Below are 14718 nucleotides of genomic sequence, written 5' to 3'. Positions count from 1 at the left end.
GGGGTGGTGCCATTTAGACTCTAGTTAATTTCTGGGCTGGACAGGAGGCAACTGAGAGAGTGATGTGGCAGAAAAATAAAAATGGCAAAACACCTACCTTTGCTATCTGCCTAACCCCCAGCTAGCTAACCACCTTACACCCATCGCCACATTTAATCTAGAACCCTATGAAGTAGATCATCATCATCATCATCGTCATCCTATAGAGAAAGAAACTGAGGCTCAGGGAAATTAAGTATCTTGCCCAGACTCAATATTACAGAAGCAACGAAGATATACACGTATGGAGTATTTCTCTGACCTACCCACTGGGCTTAACGCTGTAAATTATTAACTCATCCTCCCAACAACCCTTGGAAGTGGGCGCTAGGATTTTGACTTTCCTCCTTTTTTTGGTGGAGGAAGAACCCTGCTCCCCTGCGCCCCGAGCCTCCCTGAGGTTTGTTTGTCCCCTCTGCCCCAGATGCTGGCCGGAAGCGCCAAGAGGAAGGTGACAGGAACAGTGGAGCCAGGGACGGTGAGCTTGGAGGTGGACCCCACCGGAGTGGAAGCTTGGGAGAAGCGGGGGTGGGGGTCGGGGCTCGAGACGGCTGCCCGCGGCCTCTGATCGCCCACCCCATGCCCAGGTTGCCAACGGCCCCGGCCCAGAGGGGCAGAACTACCGCTCGGAACTCCACATCTTGCCGGCCTCGGCCGGGGGTCCCGAGGACGCCCACGCCGCATCCGTAGCCGCCGCCGCCCCGGCGCAGAGCGCCCGTAGCCCCAGCGCGCTGGCACCAGGTGAGTCGCCTCCCGGGGTCTCGGGACCAGCGCTGCGGGGCTGGAAGCGTGGGTGCGCTCGCTCACGGGCAGGAGAACGTCTGGCCCACCCTCTTCCCCAACACACACACGCGCATACACACTTCACGGACCGGCACGCGAACCCAGAGAAGCGCAGCGTCGCCCCCAAGGTCAGACAAGTCCGAACCAAGACTAGAACCCGCGCCCAGAACTTGCATCGCGGTTCCCTTGCTCCAGTCCTCTTTGTATCCTGGGATGGGGAAGGGCCTCCTTTCCTGAAGCGACTTTGACACTCCCTCCCAACACTCTTTCCTACCTCCGGTCTTCTCAGACCCAACTGAATCTTTTGGAATGGTGGGGTTGAGGGAGACGGAAGGGGGCTGAGGGAGACGGAGCTGGGGCGCCCCCTTCCGCTCGCCCCTCCACGCCTGCTGCTCCACCCCCAGGCTACGCCGAGCCACTGAAGGGCGTCCCGCCAGAGAAGTTCAACCACACTGCTATCCCCAAGGGCTACCGTTGCCCGTGGCAGGAGTTCATCAGTTACCGCGACTACCTGAGCGACCTAAGTCACACCCACCGCCTCGCTGACTACCGAAATTTCAACAAGTAAGACAGGGCGGGCACCCGGGAGAGAGAGCGGGAGGGCCAGGGAGCCATCGCCACCGCTGCAGTGGCCTGCATTCCTGAGCACTCTGTAGATGCCAGGCTCTATCCGAGGGCTTTGATGCGCTTGCTGAGCTCTTGCTATAACAATGCCTCAGCACCCAGTAGGTGCGCAATAAATGTAGGAAGAATGAATGGTGAATGTGCCATACGTCTTGTCGGTCCTCTCCACATCAGAGTGGGGAAGGCACTACAAATTTTCCTCTTCTGCACAAGAAGAGACCGAGTCTCAGGAATGTGAACAACGGCCCAAAGTCACAAGACAAGGAAGCGGTGGCAGGGCTGGGATTCAAGTCTGGGTTTGTCTGACTCCACAGCCCAGTCAGTGTCTTGTTCTTCATAACTGCTGTGTGCCACCTCTTTGATGGACATTAAGATTTGCATCCTTCTCGGAGGGGTCCCCAGATCTTACTTCTAGGCCAGCGGGGCCTTTTAGGGGTGTCCAACCTTTTCCCCTTTCTGGGGCACATTGGGAGAAGAGTTGTCTTGGGCCACACATTAAATACACAAATGCTAGTGAAAGCTGATGAGGATTACAAAAGATCTGTATGCACTTTTTTTTTTTTAGAGACAGAGTCTCACTCTATTGCCCTGGGTAAAGTGCTGTGACATCACAGCTCACAGCAAGCTCCAACTGCTGGACTCAGGTGATCCTCTTGCCTCAGCCTCCTGAGTAGCTGGGACTACAAGCACCCAACACAATGCTCGGCTATATTTTTGTTGCAGTTTGGCCGTGGCAGGGTTCGAACTCGCCACCCTCCGGGTTTGGGGCTAGCACCCTCCACAGGCGCAACCCTGTATGCACTTTTCACGATATCTGACATCATAATAAGCAAAACAGTTCTCAAATAATCTGCATATGGCCCACAAGGCCACAGATTGGATGCCTCAGTTCAATCTTGACACTTGAGGCTTGTGTCTTTGAGACTGCCCCAAAGCGATGAATGGCATAGAGACTTTGGACACCAGAAGTGAGGACCACAAATGAGAAACTTATGCTTGTTTAGACCAGGGGGCCTCAATATAGGCTTAAACACAGACTCCAGGCCTAGCTGTGTGACCTTGGGCCAGTGACTTAACCTCTCTGAGCTTTCATAGCTCCACCTGTAAAATGAGACTTTTATGGTACCTACTTTATGAGATTGCTGTAGGGATGAAATAAGAAGATGAGGCCATTTCTGGCAAATATAAAGTCTCAATAAACAGTAGCTATTATTATTGTTTACAGGCTAGAATGATGATTAGAAATGCTAACAGGAGCACTTGAGAGTGATAAATTGACATTCTGCATCCGGGGACCCAAAAACAAACCATAGGAGTCAAGACAGGAGTTTGGCAGTGGGGAAGGCCTTGGGCTAGGGGATACTTTGCAACTATAGTTGGCTTCTTCAAGCTGATGCTATTTCTGAATATGCTTCTCTGGCTTGGGCTGCATTAAGTAAGGAAAAGGGAATCCACAGAGGGGTGGTCACAGTCAAGCTCTTCTGGCACCTGCTCAGACCACATGTGGAGACTGTATCTGTTTGACAGAGACAGATGGGAGGGCGCCAGAACCTGCTAGGCCTGGAGACCAGGCCTTATGAGAAAGATCCAAAAGAACTGGGGGCGATGGGCCTTGAGAAGAGATGGCTCAGGAGAGACATAACTGTCTTCAAACAACTGAATACCAGGCAGGGTCCTGATGGGAAGAATTGGGCCCAGCAGGCACTATGTGAGCCACGAGCCTTTGGCAGACATTCTGGAGTTCTCCGCCAGGCAGGACTGCCCTGTCTCCTCCTAGACCCTCAGACTGCCTGCTCAGCAGACATTCAGTCCTGGCAGGGAGCTTCCAGGCTGGCTGACTCAGGTTGTATCTCCCACTGTCATGCCTCAAATGTGACAGGCTAAGTCACATTTCCACCAGCAGAAGGAGGGCCTTAGGAAACTCTGAGCTCAAACCTCTTCTGGGCAGAAAGAGCAACTGAGGCATAGAAAATTGAAATAGCAGTTTTGGTAGCTAAGCTGTGCTCAAAATTCAGGACTCTGGGCTCCCAGTCAAGGGCCTGACTGTGAGGCCTGCTTGGCTTGGACACTGCCCAGCCTGTTCCCATGAGGCCTGGCTGTTGCCGCCACAGCTGGGGTGGTCCAGGCAGAAATGGTTTCCTGGCTGGAACCCAGGCTCTGGCACAAGGGTTGCCGTTCCATCCCAGAGGCAAGTACTCCCTTCTCACAAGTTCCAGGCTGCAGGGAAAACATGACACAAGCAATGTTTATTTTTCTTATAATTAATAAATGTTAAAATAACATACATAGATTCTCTTTTTTAAAAAATTAAGCATATGCGGGGTATGGTGGCTCACACCTATAGTCTCAGCACTTCGGGAGGCCAAGGCTGAACAATCCCTTGAGCTCCAGACTAGCCTGAGCAAGAATTGAGATCCCATCTTTACTAAAAATAGAAAAACTAGCCAGGCATTGTGGCCGGTGGCTAAAGTTCCAGCTACTTGGGAGGCTAAGCAAGAGGATTACTTAAGCTCAAGAGTTTGCGTTGTTGTGAGCTATGACACCATGGTACTATATCCTGGGCAACAGAGTGAGACTATCTAAAAAAAAAAAAGTCAGGCAAATGCAAACGAAGGTAGGACCCCTCCAATTCCAGTTACTTTCCCAAAAACACCACTGTTGTGGAATTGGCCTGTATGTTTTCAGAACATTTTGTATTGGCAGCTGCATACCTATCAGTGATGGGGATTGTTTTGTGGGTATATATTGGCGTGTATTTGGTTTTTTACCTCCTTGGGGTTGGGTGTTACTCTGTCACTGGGCTAGAGTGCAGTGGCTCATCATAGCTTGCAGCATCTTAAATTCCTGGTCTCCAGGAATCTTCCTGCCTCAGCTTCCCAAGTATGGCTTCCCATGACACCAGGCCCGTATGGTTTTTAGTTTTTTGTAGAGACAAGTTTTTCTCTTGCTCAGGCTAGAGCAAGACATCAAACTCCTGGCCTTAAGTGATCCTCTTGGCTCAGCCTCCCGAAGTACTGGGATTATTTAAGTGGTCCTCTTGGCTCAGCCTCCCAAAGTACTGGGGTTACAGGCATGAGCCACCACACCTGGCCAATGTGTGTGTGTGTTTAAATACTTTGCATTTCATTCTACGACTTGCTTTTTTCACTCCACATTATGCTTTTGAAAGCATCTACCAGACTAATATATAGCTATCTACTTCCTTCCGTTTAAGCTGCTGTGTAGTATTTTGTCATGTATATGCTATATCTGTCTTGCCCATTCCTCTGCCAGTGGACATATGGGCTGTTTCTGGCATGTGGCTAATGAGCTGCTCACGTTTGCTTCCTTGTGCGTGTGTGCCTGTGCTTCCTGGCCATATGCTTGGAGGTAGAGCTGCTGGTTGACAGAGTTCATCCATCTCCGGGTTATAAAGACCCGAATTGTCCTCCCAGGCAGCAGCAGTGATGTACAGTTAACCTTCTAACTAGCAGCATATGAATGACATTTTGCCCCTATGGCCTCACCAACTTTGCCCCATTACCAAATTGTTTCACTGTGCCAGTTCTGTGGGGGAGGACTAGCAGGCCTCTGTTGTACTTTGCATTTCCCTGAATCTCAGTGCTCTTTCTAGTTTTCCCTTCTCTCTCTGGCTTGTGGGTAGAATATGTTGTTCTTTTTTTTTTTTTGAGACAGAGTCTCATTTCGTCACCCTCGGTAGAGTGCTGTGGTGTCACAGCTCACCGCAACCTCCAGCTAGGATATGTTGTTCTAAGGGGAGATGAGGAGAGGAAGGAAAAACCCAACTTCCAACTCTGCTCCTTTTTGGAGCTTTCTTAAGAGGAGTCTTGGGTTTTGCCTGGGACAAGGCAATTTTAGCTCTGAAAATGTCAATTCTATTGCTAAGCAACAAGCCATCTCCACTAGAGCCAGACTTGGCAATGGGCAGAGTTGGAGACACCTGTTGAAGATAGTCCAAAATCTTGCTGAGGAGAAGGGGAAACTGAGGCCCAGAGAGAGGCAGGGAGCAGCTCGAACATGGTGACCTTTGTGTCAGGTTGCTGGCATCCCTCTCCCACACGGCCTCCTCTCCTGCTACTCTCTTTCCTCAGGACCCCAGTGCCATTTGGAGGACCCTTCGTGAGGGACATCATTCCCACGGCAGGTACCCCCTTCATCCCAGAGCCCTTCAATGGCTTGGAACTCCTCCGCCGCAGACCCAGCTTCAACAGAGTGGCCCAGGGCTGGGTCCGTAACCTCCCAGAATCTGAGGATCTGTAGCCCCAGCCTGAATCTTCAGTCCCCAGTCTTGCAGTTCTGGTACCATCTGGAGCCAACTTGTGGATAGCACTTCACAGTTTATGAAGGGCCTTAGCTCTCAAAACTTTATTACAAATGGCCTCAAAGGTCACAAAGTTGAGTAGTACCCCAAAATGAATGTGCTTTAAAATTACTTGGGATGTTGTTCCTATTATGGATTTCTGACCTGTTCTAGATTTGCAGTCTCTATTAGTAACCAGTACTCCAGGTGATTCCAGTGTAACTTGTCTGTGGTTCGTGTCCTTAGGAATCCCACAGCTTACACTCCCTCAGTGACAGGGTGGCCACTGGCAGCCCATCTTTATGTGAATAACTTCAGTGACTGCAAAATTATTCTATCATTAGAACTCTAAGATGCAGTTGGTCTTCATCTACTCATGCATTAAACATTTTCTAAGCACTGACTGTGTGCTAGACAGTGTGCCAGGTCCAGGGCCAGAGGAGGAAAAGATAGTAGGGAGGATGGATTTCTAAAATATTAAATCATCTTATTTTCCCTAAAGCTTGCTAATTGACAATTGAGGAGCAAAGTACCCTGGGGAAGATGATGGGGTCCCTAACCCTGGATGGGGGTACGATTCCAGCAACTTACCAGAAGAGTTGAGTGGGACCTTGGAGGAGGTGTGAGTCTTTTAGAAGAGGGCACAGGGGAGGGCATTCCTGGAGAGTGGACCAGTATGTGCAAAGGTGGGGAATTGAGAACAGGTGTGGGGTGTTCTGGAGAAGGAGGAAGGCTGTGTTAAAGGAGTAGGTGAGGGAAGGTTTTAGGAAATGGGGAAGGTTTTAGCAATGAGTCTTGCTGATTGCTGTGTGAGGTACAGATCGAAGAATAATGCCAGGTGCCAGAAGGTCTGCAGGCCATGGGGATGGGGAGAAGGGACCACCCATGGGGCACCTTACAGTACAAAGTGGGGCACCTATTAAGACTTCTTTCCACCCTCCATCTGGGCAGGCCCCTTAGTTCAAATGATGATGATGAGGAGGATTAGGGTGGTGGTGGTAATAGCTACTTTTTATTTAGTGCCTTGGTGTTTGGGCTAGTAGTAGGTTCTTTACTATGTCTTATTTCTAATTCTCAGTACGATCTTGAGAGAAAGATATTTTACAGATAGAGATATTCAAGCTCAAAAGGGGTAGAGTCAAAACGGGACCATGTCTGACTCCACTGGATGTCTCTTCACTGCCCTAGGTGACCAAGCCCATGCCCACTCCCTCTGGAACCACCTGATCACAGTGCCCTGCCTTGGGGGTTAGAAGTCAGGAGTGCAGGCTGGGGAGCCAGCTGGATGGGATGGTTCTAACTCTGCCACTGCTAGCCATGTGGACTGGAGTGAGTCCCTGTACATCTCTCAGCCGCTATTTCTCCATCTGTTCGATGCAGTATGGAGGCTCCTTGATAGGGACGTTGGGAGCACAGTGCAGATGTCATAGTAAGGGCTCAGTTGATGTTGGGCTTCATGCAACTATTGCTCTGGGTTGGAAATGATGTGCTTGCCATGGATGCAGCTTGAGAAGCAGGCTGTTGAGGTGTCACGGGGACCAGGAAAGCTGAAATCTAAAGGAAAACCTCTGCCAGCTCTCTGTGGGCAAGAATCCCCTCCTGCCCGGCCTTCCTCCATCTCTCGCTTTCACTCAGGGAGATGAGGAAGGCCAGGAGTCCAGTCAGTTCCCAGGGTGGTGGGATAGGGATTGCCTTTTCTTTTTGTTCTGGAGTTTCACTTCTCTTCTGAGTCCTAAGGGGACAGCAGCCTGACTCTTAGAATTACATGCCATCGATGTGTTCTCCTGAATTTTGGGGCTGCCTTTAAAGCCTCCATGAGCTTTCCATGAACTGGAGACCAACCATTAACATGTCTGAAAAGTGGAAGAGAGGACTTGAGTTGCCTCTGGTCAGTTCTGATGTGCTTGGGAAGGTACCTGCAGCTGCCAGGTGTGGAAGAGAGCCTGACGAGGAGACTGCAGCACCCCAAAAGGATCCTAATTTCTTTCTGCTTCTGATGTGACTTTTGCCGATGTTGTGATAAAGAAAAAAAAAAAAGGAATGTAAAAATAAAAAATGACAAACCAGAAGTAAAATGTAAAAATACCTGCCCATATAGCCCCTCCCATGCGCACACACACACGTTCCCACCTTCCTGTGTTCTGCCCCATTCCCACATGCCAGAGGGAACCACTGGTGATGGTTGCTTGTTCTAGATTTCTAGAATTATTTGAATAAATATGTACATTCATAGGTATGTAGGTATGTTTTTGTCTTAAAGGAATTTTACTATTAATACACATATGGTTTTGTATCTCACTGCTTTATTCCACAACAAATTTGGATCCTGAAAAAACAAGTCATGGGTGGTGCCTGTGGCTCAGTGTGTAGGGCACCGGCCCCATATACCAAGGGTGGCAGGTTCAAACCTGGCCCTGGCCAAACTGCAATAAAAAAATAGCTGAGCGTTGTGGCGGGCGCCTGTAGTCCAAGTTACTCGGGAGGCTGAAGCAAGAGAATCACCTAAGCCCAGGAGTTGGAGGTTGCTGTGAGCTGTGATGCCACGGCATTCTACTGAGGGCAATAAATTGAGAGTCTGTCTCTACAAAAAAATAAAAAATAAAATTAAAATTAAAAAAACAAAACAAGTCATTAACCTTTTGTGTAGTTAGGGACCTAACAAGTTCTTTATATGAAACTCTATACTTTTGCCTGGTTTTATTCTTTCTATAAATTAAATTGTATATAGTGATGGAAATGAACAGGACTAAGAATAGTCAAAATATTGAGAAGCCTGACATTAGCAAGGATGAACGTGAATAAACTAGTTTCATGCAACAACATGGATGTCTCTCGAACAAGCAAAGGAAGCCAGATAACCACAAATATGTTTACTAATGCAAGGAAAGACAGTACAAAAGTCAGAGTAGTGACAACTTTGGGAAGAGGGAAGTATTTGTGAATGTGAAGAGCACATAAAATGCTTCTAGGGTCACTGGGCACGGTGGCTCTTGCCTGTAATCCCAGCACTTAGGAGGCTGAGGAGGTGGATTGCCTGAGCTCACAGGTTCAAGACCAGCCTGAACCAGAGAGAGACCTCATTTCTAAAAATAGCCAGGCATTGTGGCAGGCGCCTGTAGTCCTAGCTACTTGGGAGGCTGAGGCAAGAGAATTGCATAAGCCCTAGAGTTTGAGGTTGCTGTGAGCTGTGACACCATGGCACTCTACCAAAGGTGACAAATTAAGACTGTCTCAAAAAAAAAAAAATGCTTCCAGGGTTACTGTTTCTAGGCCTGGGTAATTGTTACATACATGGCCACTTCAAAATATTTAAGGTAGTATCTCTGTGTTATATACTTCTCTGTATATGTGTTATATTTTACCAAAATAATCTCTCCTTTTAAAAAAATAGATTAATATTAAATTAGACATACCTGAAGAAAGAATTAGTGAACTTGAAGTGCCCATAATGTATCATAGAGATGGAAAATGTGAGAAATAAGTTAAATGATATGGAGAATAAAATGAAAATGCCAAACACTAATAGCAACACTTTTCAGCAGTAGTGGGAAAATATCTTTGAAGAGTGAGAGCAAAATAGATTTTCAGACAAATGTGTATATATACACTTTTTTTAAGAGACAGAGTCTCCCTTTATGACCCTCAATAGAGTGCTGTAGCGTCATAGCTCACAGCAACCTCCAGCTCTTGGACTTAGGTGATTCTTTTGCCTCAGCCTCCCGAGTAGCTGTGACTACAGGCGCCCACCACAACGCCCAGCTATTTTTTGTTGCAGTTTGGCCGGGGCTGGGTTTGAACCCACGACCCTCAGTATATGGGGCCAGCGCCCTACTCACTGAGCCACAGACACCACCCCAATATTTTTTTTTGAGACAGCCTTGGTAGAGTGTTGTAGCATCATAGCTCACAGCAACCTCAAATTCTTGGGCTTCAGTAATCCTCTTGCTTCACCCTCCTCAGTAGCTAGGACTCCAGGCACCTGCCACAACCCCAGCTAGTTTTTCTATTTTTAGTAGAGACAATGTCTCACTTTTGCTCAGGATGATCTCGAACTCCTAAATTCAGGTAATCCATTGCCTTGGCCTTCTGGAGTGCTGGGATTACAGGCTTGAGCCACTGTACCCAGCCTGTATTTTTTGAGACAGGGTCTTGCTCTGTCACCCTGGCTAGAGTGCCACTAGCATCAGCCCAGCTCACAACAATCTAAACTCCTGGGTTCAAGCAATCCTCCTGCCTCAGCCTCCTGAGGAGCTGGGACTACAAGCGCCCACCACAATAGCCAGCTAATTTTTCTATTTTTAGTAGAGATGGATTCTCACTCTTGCTGAAGCTGGTCTCAAACTCTTTGAGTTTAAGGATCCTCCTACCTCAGTCTCCCAGAGTGCTAGAAGTAGAGGCCTGAGCCATCGTGCCTGGCTCATAATTCTGATTTAAGAAAGATGAACTACATACTTATTCTGTGCTTCAATTTTTGGTTGGTTTGTTTCTACAAAATTCATAACCAAAGCATGTTACAATCTGTTCTCCAAAAAAGAATACACAGATAGTCATATATTTATGTATGTACATGTATATATAAACCATTGAATCTAGCAATTATTAAAATGCTACCTGTAAAATCCACTTCTTATTCACAAATTGGCTGAAAATCGTTTACATGCTCAAAAGTAGGCAAACAAAATAAGAAACACTCAAAAGCATGGAAAAATATCTGAAGTACTCTACCTTCCTTCACATTTGGCATTATAGCAATAAAATACAATTCCCAAGTGCTTCTAAATTAATTTTTAAATCTTTTTTTTTTATTTGTTTTTGAAACAGAGCCTCAAGCTGTCCCCCTGAGTAGAGTGCCGTGGCCTCACAGCTCACAGCAACCTCCAACTCCTGGGCTCAAGCAAGTCTCCTGCCTCAGCCTCCCAAGTAGCTGGGACCACAGGAGCCCGCCACAACGCCTGGCTATTTTTTGGTTGCAGCCATCATTGTTGTTTGACGGGCCTGGGCTGAATTCGAACCCGCCACCTTGGGTGTACGTGGCTGGTGCCTTAGCCACTTGAGCCACAGGTGCCAAGCCATTTTTAAATTAAAAAAAAAAAAGGTAGATGAAACACTAGAGAAACAAATTCTGCAAAGCTAAAACAGATGTCATATGGGGCATATCTGCCTCAGAAGTACATATTTTAGATAAAAGTGACTTGAAATAAGCTTCAGGAAAAATGGATTAATGATAAATTTTGCCAATATCCCTAAGAAGGGTGGCTTTTAAATTCCATGTTATTGGCTCAGCGCCCATAGCACAGTGGTTATGGCACCAGCCACATACTCTTTTTTGAGACAGGGTCTTGCTCTGTCACCCTGGCTAGAGTGCCACTGGCATCAGCCCAGCTCACAACAATCTTAAACTCCTGGGTTCAAGCAATCCTTCTGCCTCAGCCTCCTGAGGGTGGCGGGTTCGAACCTGGTCCTGGCCAGCTGAACAATTGCAACAAAAAAAATAGCTGGGTGTCCTGGTGGGTGCCTATAGTCCCAGCTACTTGGGAAGCTGACACAAGAGAATCACTTAAGCCCAAGAGTTTGAGGTTTTGGTGAGCTGTGACGCCATAGTACACTATTGAGGGTGACATAACAAGACTGTCTCAAAAAAAAAAAAATTAAATTCTTTGTTATTGCCAGATGTGGTGGCTCCTGCCTTGTAATCCTAGCATTCAGGGAGGCCAAAGTAGGCAGATTGCTGGAGCTCAGGAATTTGAGACCAGCCTGAAGAACAAGACCCCATCTCTAAAAATAGCTGGCATGGGCAGCGCCTATAGCTCTGTGGGTAGGGCGCCAGCCACATACACTGAGGCTGGCGGGTTCAAACCTGGCCCAGGGCTGCTAAAACAACTCCAACAAAAAAAATAGTCCAGAGATTTTTGGCGTGTGCCTGTAGCTCCAGCTACCTGGGAGGCTGAAGCAAGAGTATCACTTAAGCCCCAGAGTCTGAGGTTGCTGTGAGCTGTGATGCCACAGTGCTCTATCCAAGGTGACAGCTTGAGACTGTCTCTAAAAAAATAAATAAAAATAGCTGGTCATTGTGGTGGGCACCTGTAATCCCAGCTACTCAGGAGGCTGAGGCAAGAGGATTACTTGAGCCCAAGAGTTTGAGGCTGCCATAGCTGTATCACTGCATTCTACCAAGGGTGACATAGACTGTCTCCAAAAATAAATAAATTCTATGTTACTTTCTTTAAAGATGGGGTCTTGCTGTATTGTTCAGGCTTAAGTGCAAAAGCTCTTCATAGGTGCCATCATTATAGCACTCCAGTAGCCCAGAATTCCTTGCCCTTAAGCAATCCTCCCACCTCAGCCTCCCAAATAGCTGGGACTACAGATTCATGCCCTAGCACTGGGCTAGATCTCTTTTTCATGTTATCATTTATGACCCACCACATGCCAGGACTTGTACCAAGTGCTTCTGTGCACTATCTTATTTCAGTCTCATAATCAATCTTTGAAATACGTACTAAGGAAGGAAGGCCTGGACCTTTTTCACCATCGCAGAATGGATATGGAAATAAAAATTAAGAGTCTAAACTAAAGCAAGATTAAAATGATTTCCATTAGTGTACAACTCATTTCTAACTTCCACGGACCTCAAGTTCAACTACCAAAAGATTAAGAAAACAGAAAACTAGGAATAACCCCACAACATTTGGAAAATTGACCCGTTTTAATTATTTAAAAACAAAAAACACATCACAACATCAAGTTTCCTTTACCGTCTACAATTCAGTTATATCCAAACATTCTAAGACCAAACAGAAGCAGAGAATTACAATGAGACGCTGAAGACACACGAAGGTGAATGCTGAAGATCAGAGGTGCAGTTGTAGGTCATACGTCTTCCATTCAAACACTCCAATACTTTTCATCTCAGTTTGTTAAAGAAAGTGTTTTACAGGAAGTTCTTTAATTTCATCCCAGACACCAGGTTTCTTCAGTGATAACACAGCTCCATGAAATTTGTGTTTCTATCCAATTGATAGGAATAAAAATTTTTTTGTCTTCTGTTTTGCTGGCATGCAGAAGTAAACCTATCAGATTCCTTATTACAACTGAGGAAAATGACAGGAAAGAAAAGATCTGGGCTCTGTTGGTGGTTTCTACTTGTCTTTCTGAGGGTGTGACTTCAAAAGAATTAATCACACTTAGGCCACTACAATGATTAGTACTAGTCATCTTTTTTTTAGGTGATAAAAACAAAAATACCCAATGGACGTAAAAATGGTCAAATTTTACCGCAGGTCAATTTTTCTCCCCTCAAAAGGTACAAAATGAACATATAATTGGGATGGTAACTCCATTGGACATTCCAATTTACTCATCCGCTTGTCCCCCATACAGGTAAGGGGAGCAGGCATTAGGTTGTATTAGTCATGTTATAGTAGTAATCAGATGTGCTAACGGCAGCTTATTTGAGGTCCGTTGATCCTTTGAATATGTGTAGGAAAGCAGGGCTGTTGGTCTCTGCCCACATCTGAACTCATTCAGCTACCATGGAAACTACAGGGAAGGAAAAATATATTTATTCCAAGATTTACTTGGATTTTTAAGTGCCCTTTCTTCCATAGAGCTTCACAGTGGTGATAATGTGCTAGGGGCTGCTGTGTTTTCCAGCATGAGCTCCCATCCTCTGAGGGTCCTGAGAAGGATAGTGGATTGGTCCTGGAGCCCTCATGAAAGGAGGGGGTGGTCCCATTGGGTGGAACATGTGTGGTCCAAAACCTGCAGAAAGAAGAGAACTCTGTTTAGGTTTATAGTTCCCTTGACAACGTTTCAAACCTCTAACTCTCTAGGGTCAAAACCACCAACGCATAAATCAAGGTTGACATGGGGCTTAAGCAAATGTCAGTTCACAGGACTTGTTCAGGAATAGCCACCTAGGTTATTTCCTTGGTTTTAGCAACCTTTCCCCTAAGTCTAAAAAACTCCATTGGACTCAAGGTATTGGCTAGGATGTCATCTGAGTCTCTGCTAAGTATCAAACATGCTAAATTTTACCAGACAGGATTCATAGGATCTGGGAGGTAAAGAAGAAATCAGGCTGATGGCAACTCTGTCATTAATCTCAATGCTTGACTGATACTAGAACGGAGGGTGTGCAGAGGCCAGACTCTTCAGAGACCAGTATGGGATCTCTGCCACAGAACTGGCTATCTGTGACTTCCTTACTGTTCACACTGTCTCTGACACTCTCTAGAGCAGTGATATACAAAGTGCCAGTCTGAAACCTGTTTATTACTGGCCAACAGATAAAGAGCTTAAGCCAAAAGGTAACTCAATTACATGACCAAAGCTCACTGCTCGGTTCATCTGATGGCTTTTTGTAACAAGACGTTCTTAACGAAGGAGAAATAATTCATTGTTTTATATTCAGGCACAAGCAAACAGGTGATAAATACTTGGTGAAATGATACCTGCTGACAGCCCACAGCCCACACTCTGAGCCCTAATATTCTAGGTACTGGTAAAGATTTAGTTTAGAATAGGGAACAAATTGATGATAGATCACTGTAATCCAGTAACTCCTACTCTCCTTACACATTATACTCAGATCTCTAGGAAACTGGCACCTTTCCTCTCTTTGGCAGGCCAGGAACAAAATGAAATATCAGGAATCTCAACGGATCAGGTTTACTTGTAGTCTTCGACAGAACAAACTAAGAGGATCTGGATGTGATGGACGTGATGGTGAGGTGTGAGACAGGATTCCCACAAACATTTCCCTGGGCTAAGAGTTACCTGGGGGGGGTGGCGGGGCAATACCAGGGGGTGGTGGCAGGGCAATGTTCACCACAGCTGGAGGGCCACTTGGGGGTAAGTTGAAGTAGTTGGCAGAGGCTTCTTCTTCTGCTGCAGGAGGAGGAGGAAGAGCTGGAGGAGAGAACATAGGGAACACTTAGAGGGGAAGACAACTGTGCAATGTCATTTCTACC

At 46.6% G+C, this 14718-nt stretch overlaps 2 protein-coding genes across 2 annotated transcripts in view; one reads left to right on the top strand and one right to left on the bottom strand.

The window, feature by feature from the left end:
* The window catches only part of MYOZ3 (myozenin 3), an 11593-nt gene extending 5887 nt beyond the window's left edge, over window positions 1-5706 (top strand). The window contains exons 3-6 of the mRNA XM_012808489.1: window positions 464-517; window positions 627-780; window positions 1227-1386; window positions 5538-5706. Of these exons, the coding sequence (XP_012663943.1) occupies window positions 464-517; window positions 627-780; window positions 1227-1386; window positions 5538-5706 (537 nt within the window). The remainder of the gene's footprint in view (window positions 1-463; window positions 518-626; window positions 781-1226; window positions 1387-5537) is intronic.
* Window positions 5707-12438: 6732 nt separating this feature from the next.
* RBM22 (RNA binding motif protein 22) overlaps window positions 12439-14718 on the bottom strand; it is a 13843-nt gene continuing 11563 nt past the window's right edge. Inside the window, exons 10-11 of the mRNA XM_023514488.1 lie at window positions 14525-14680; window positions 12439-13507 (exon numbers count right to left, since the gene is read on the bottom strand). Of these exons, the coding sequence (XP_023370256.1) occupies window positions 13377-13507; window positions 14525-14680 (287 nt within the window). The 3' untranslated portion in view covers window positions 12439-13376. The remainder of the gene's footprint in view (window positions 13508-14524; window positions 14681-14718) is intronic.

This window comes from Otolemur garnettii, unplaced genomic scaffold (genome assembly GCF_000181295.1).
Source record: "Otolemur garnettii isolate 467f Iridium unplaced genomic scaffold, OtoGar3 scaffold00003, whole genome shotgun sequence".
In the NCBI taxonomy this organism is placed as follows: Eukaryota; Metazoa; Chordata; class Mammalia; order Primates; family Galagidae; genus Otolemur; species Otolemur garnettii.
This window is presented reverse-complemented; position numbering and strand designations above follow the sequence as displayed.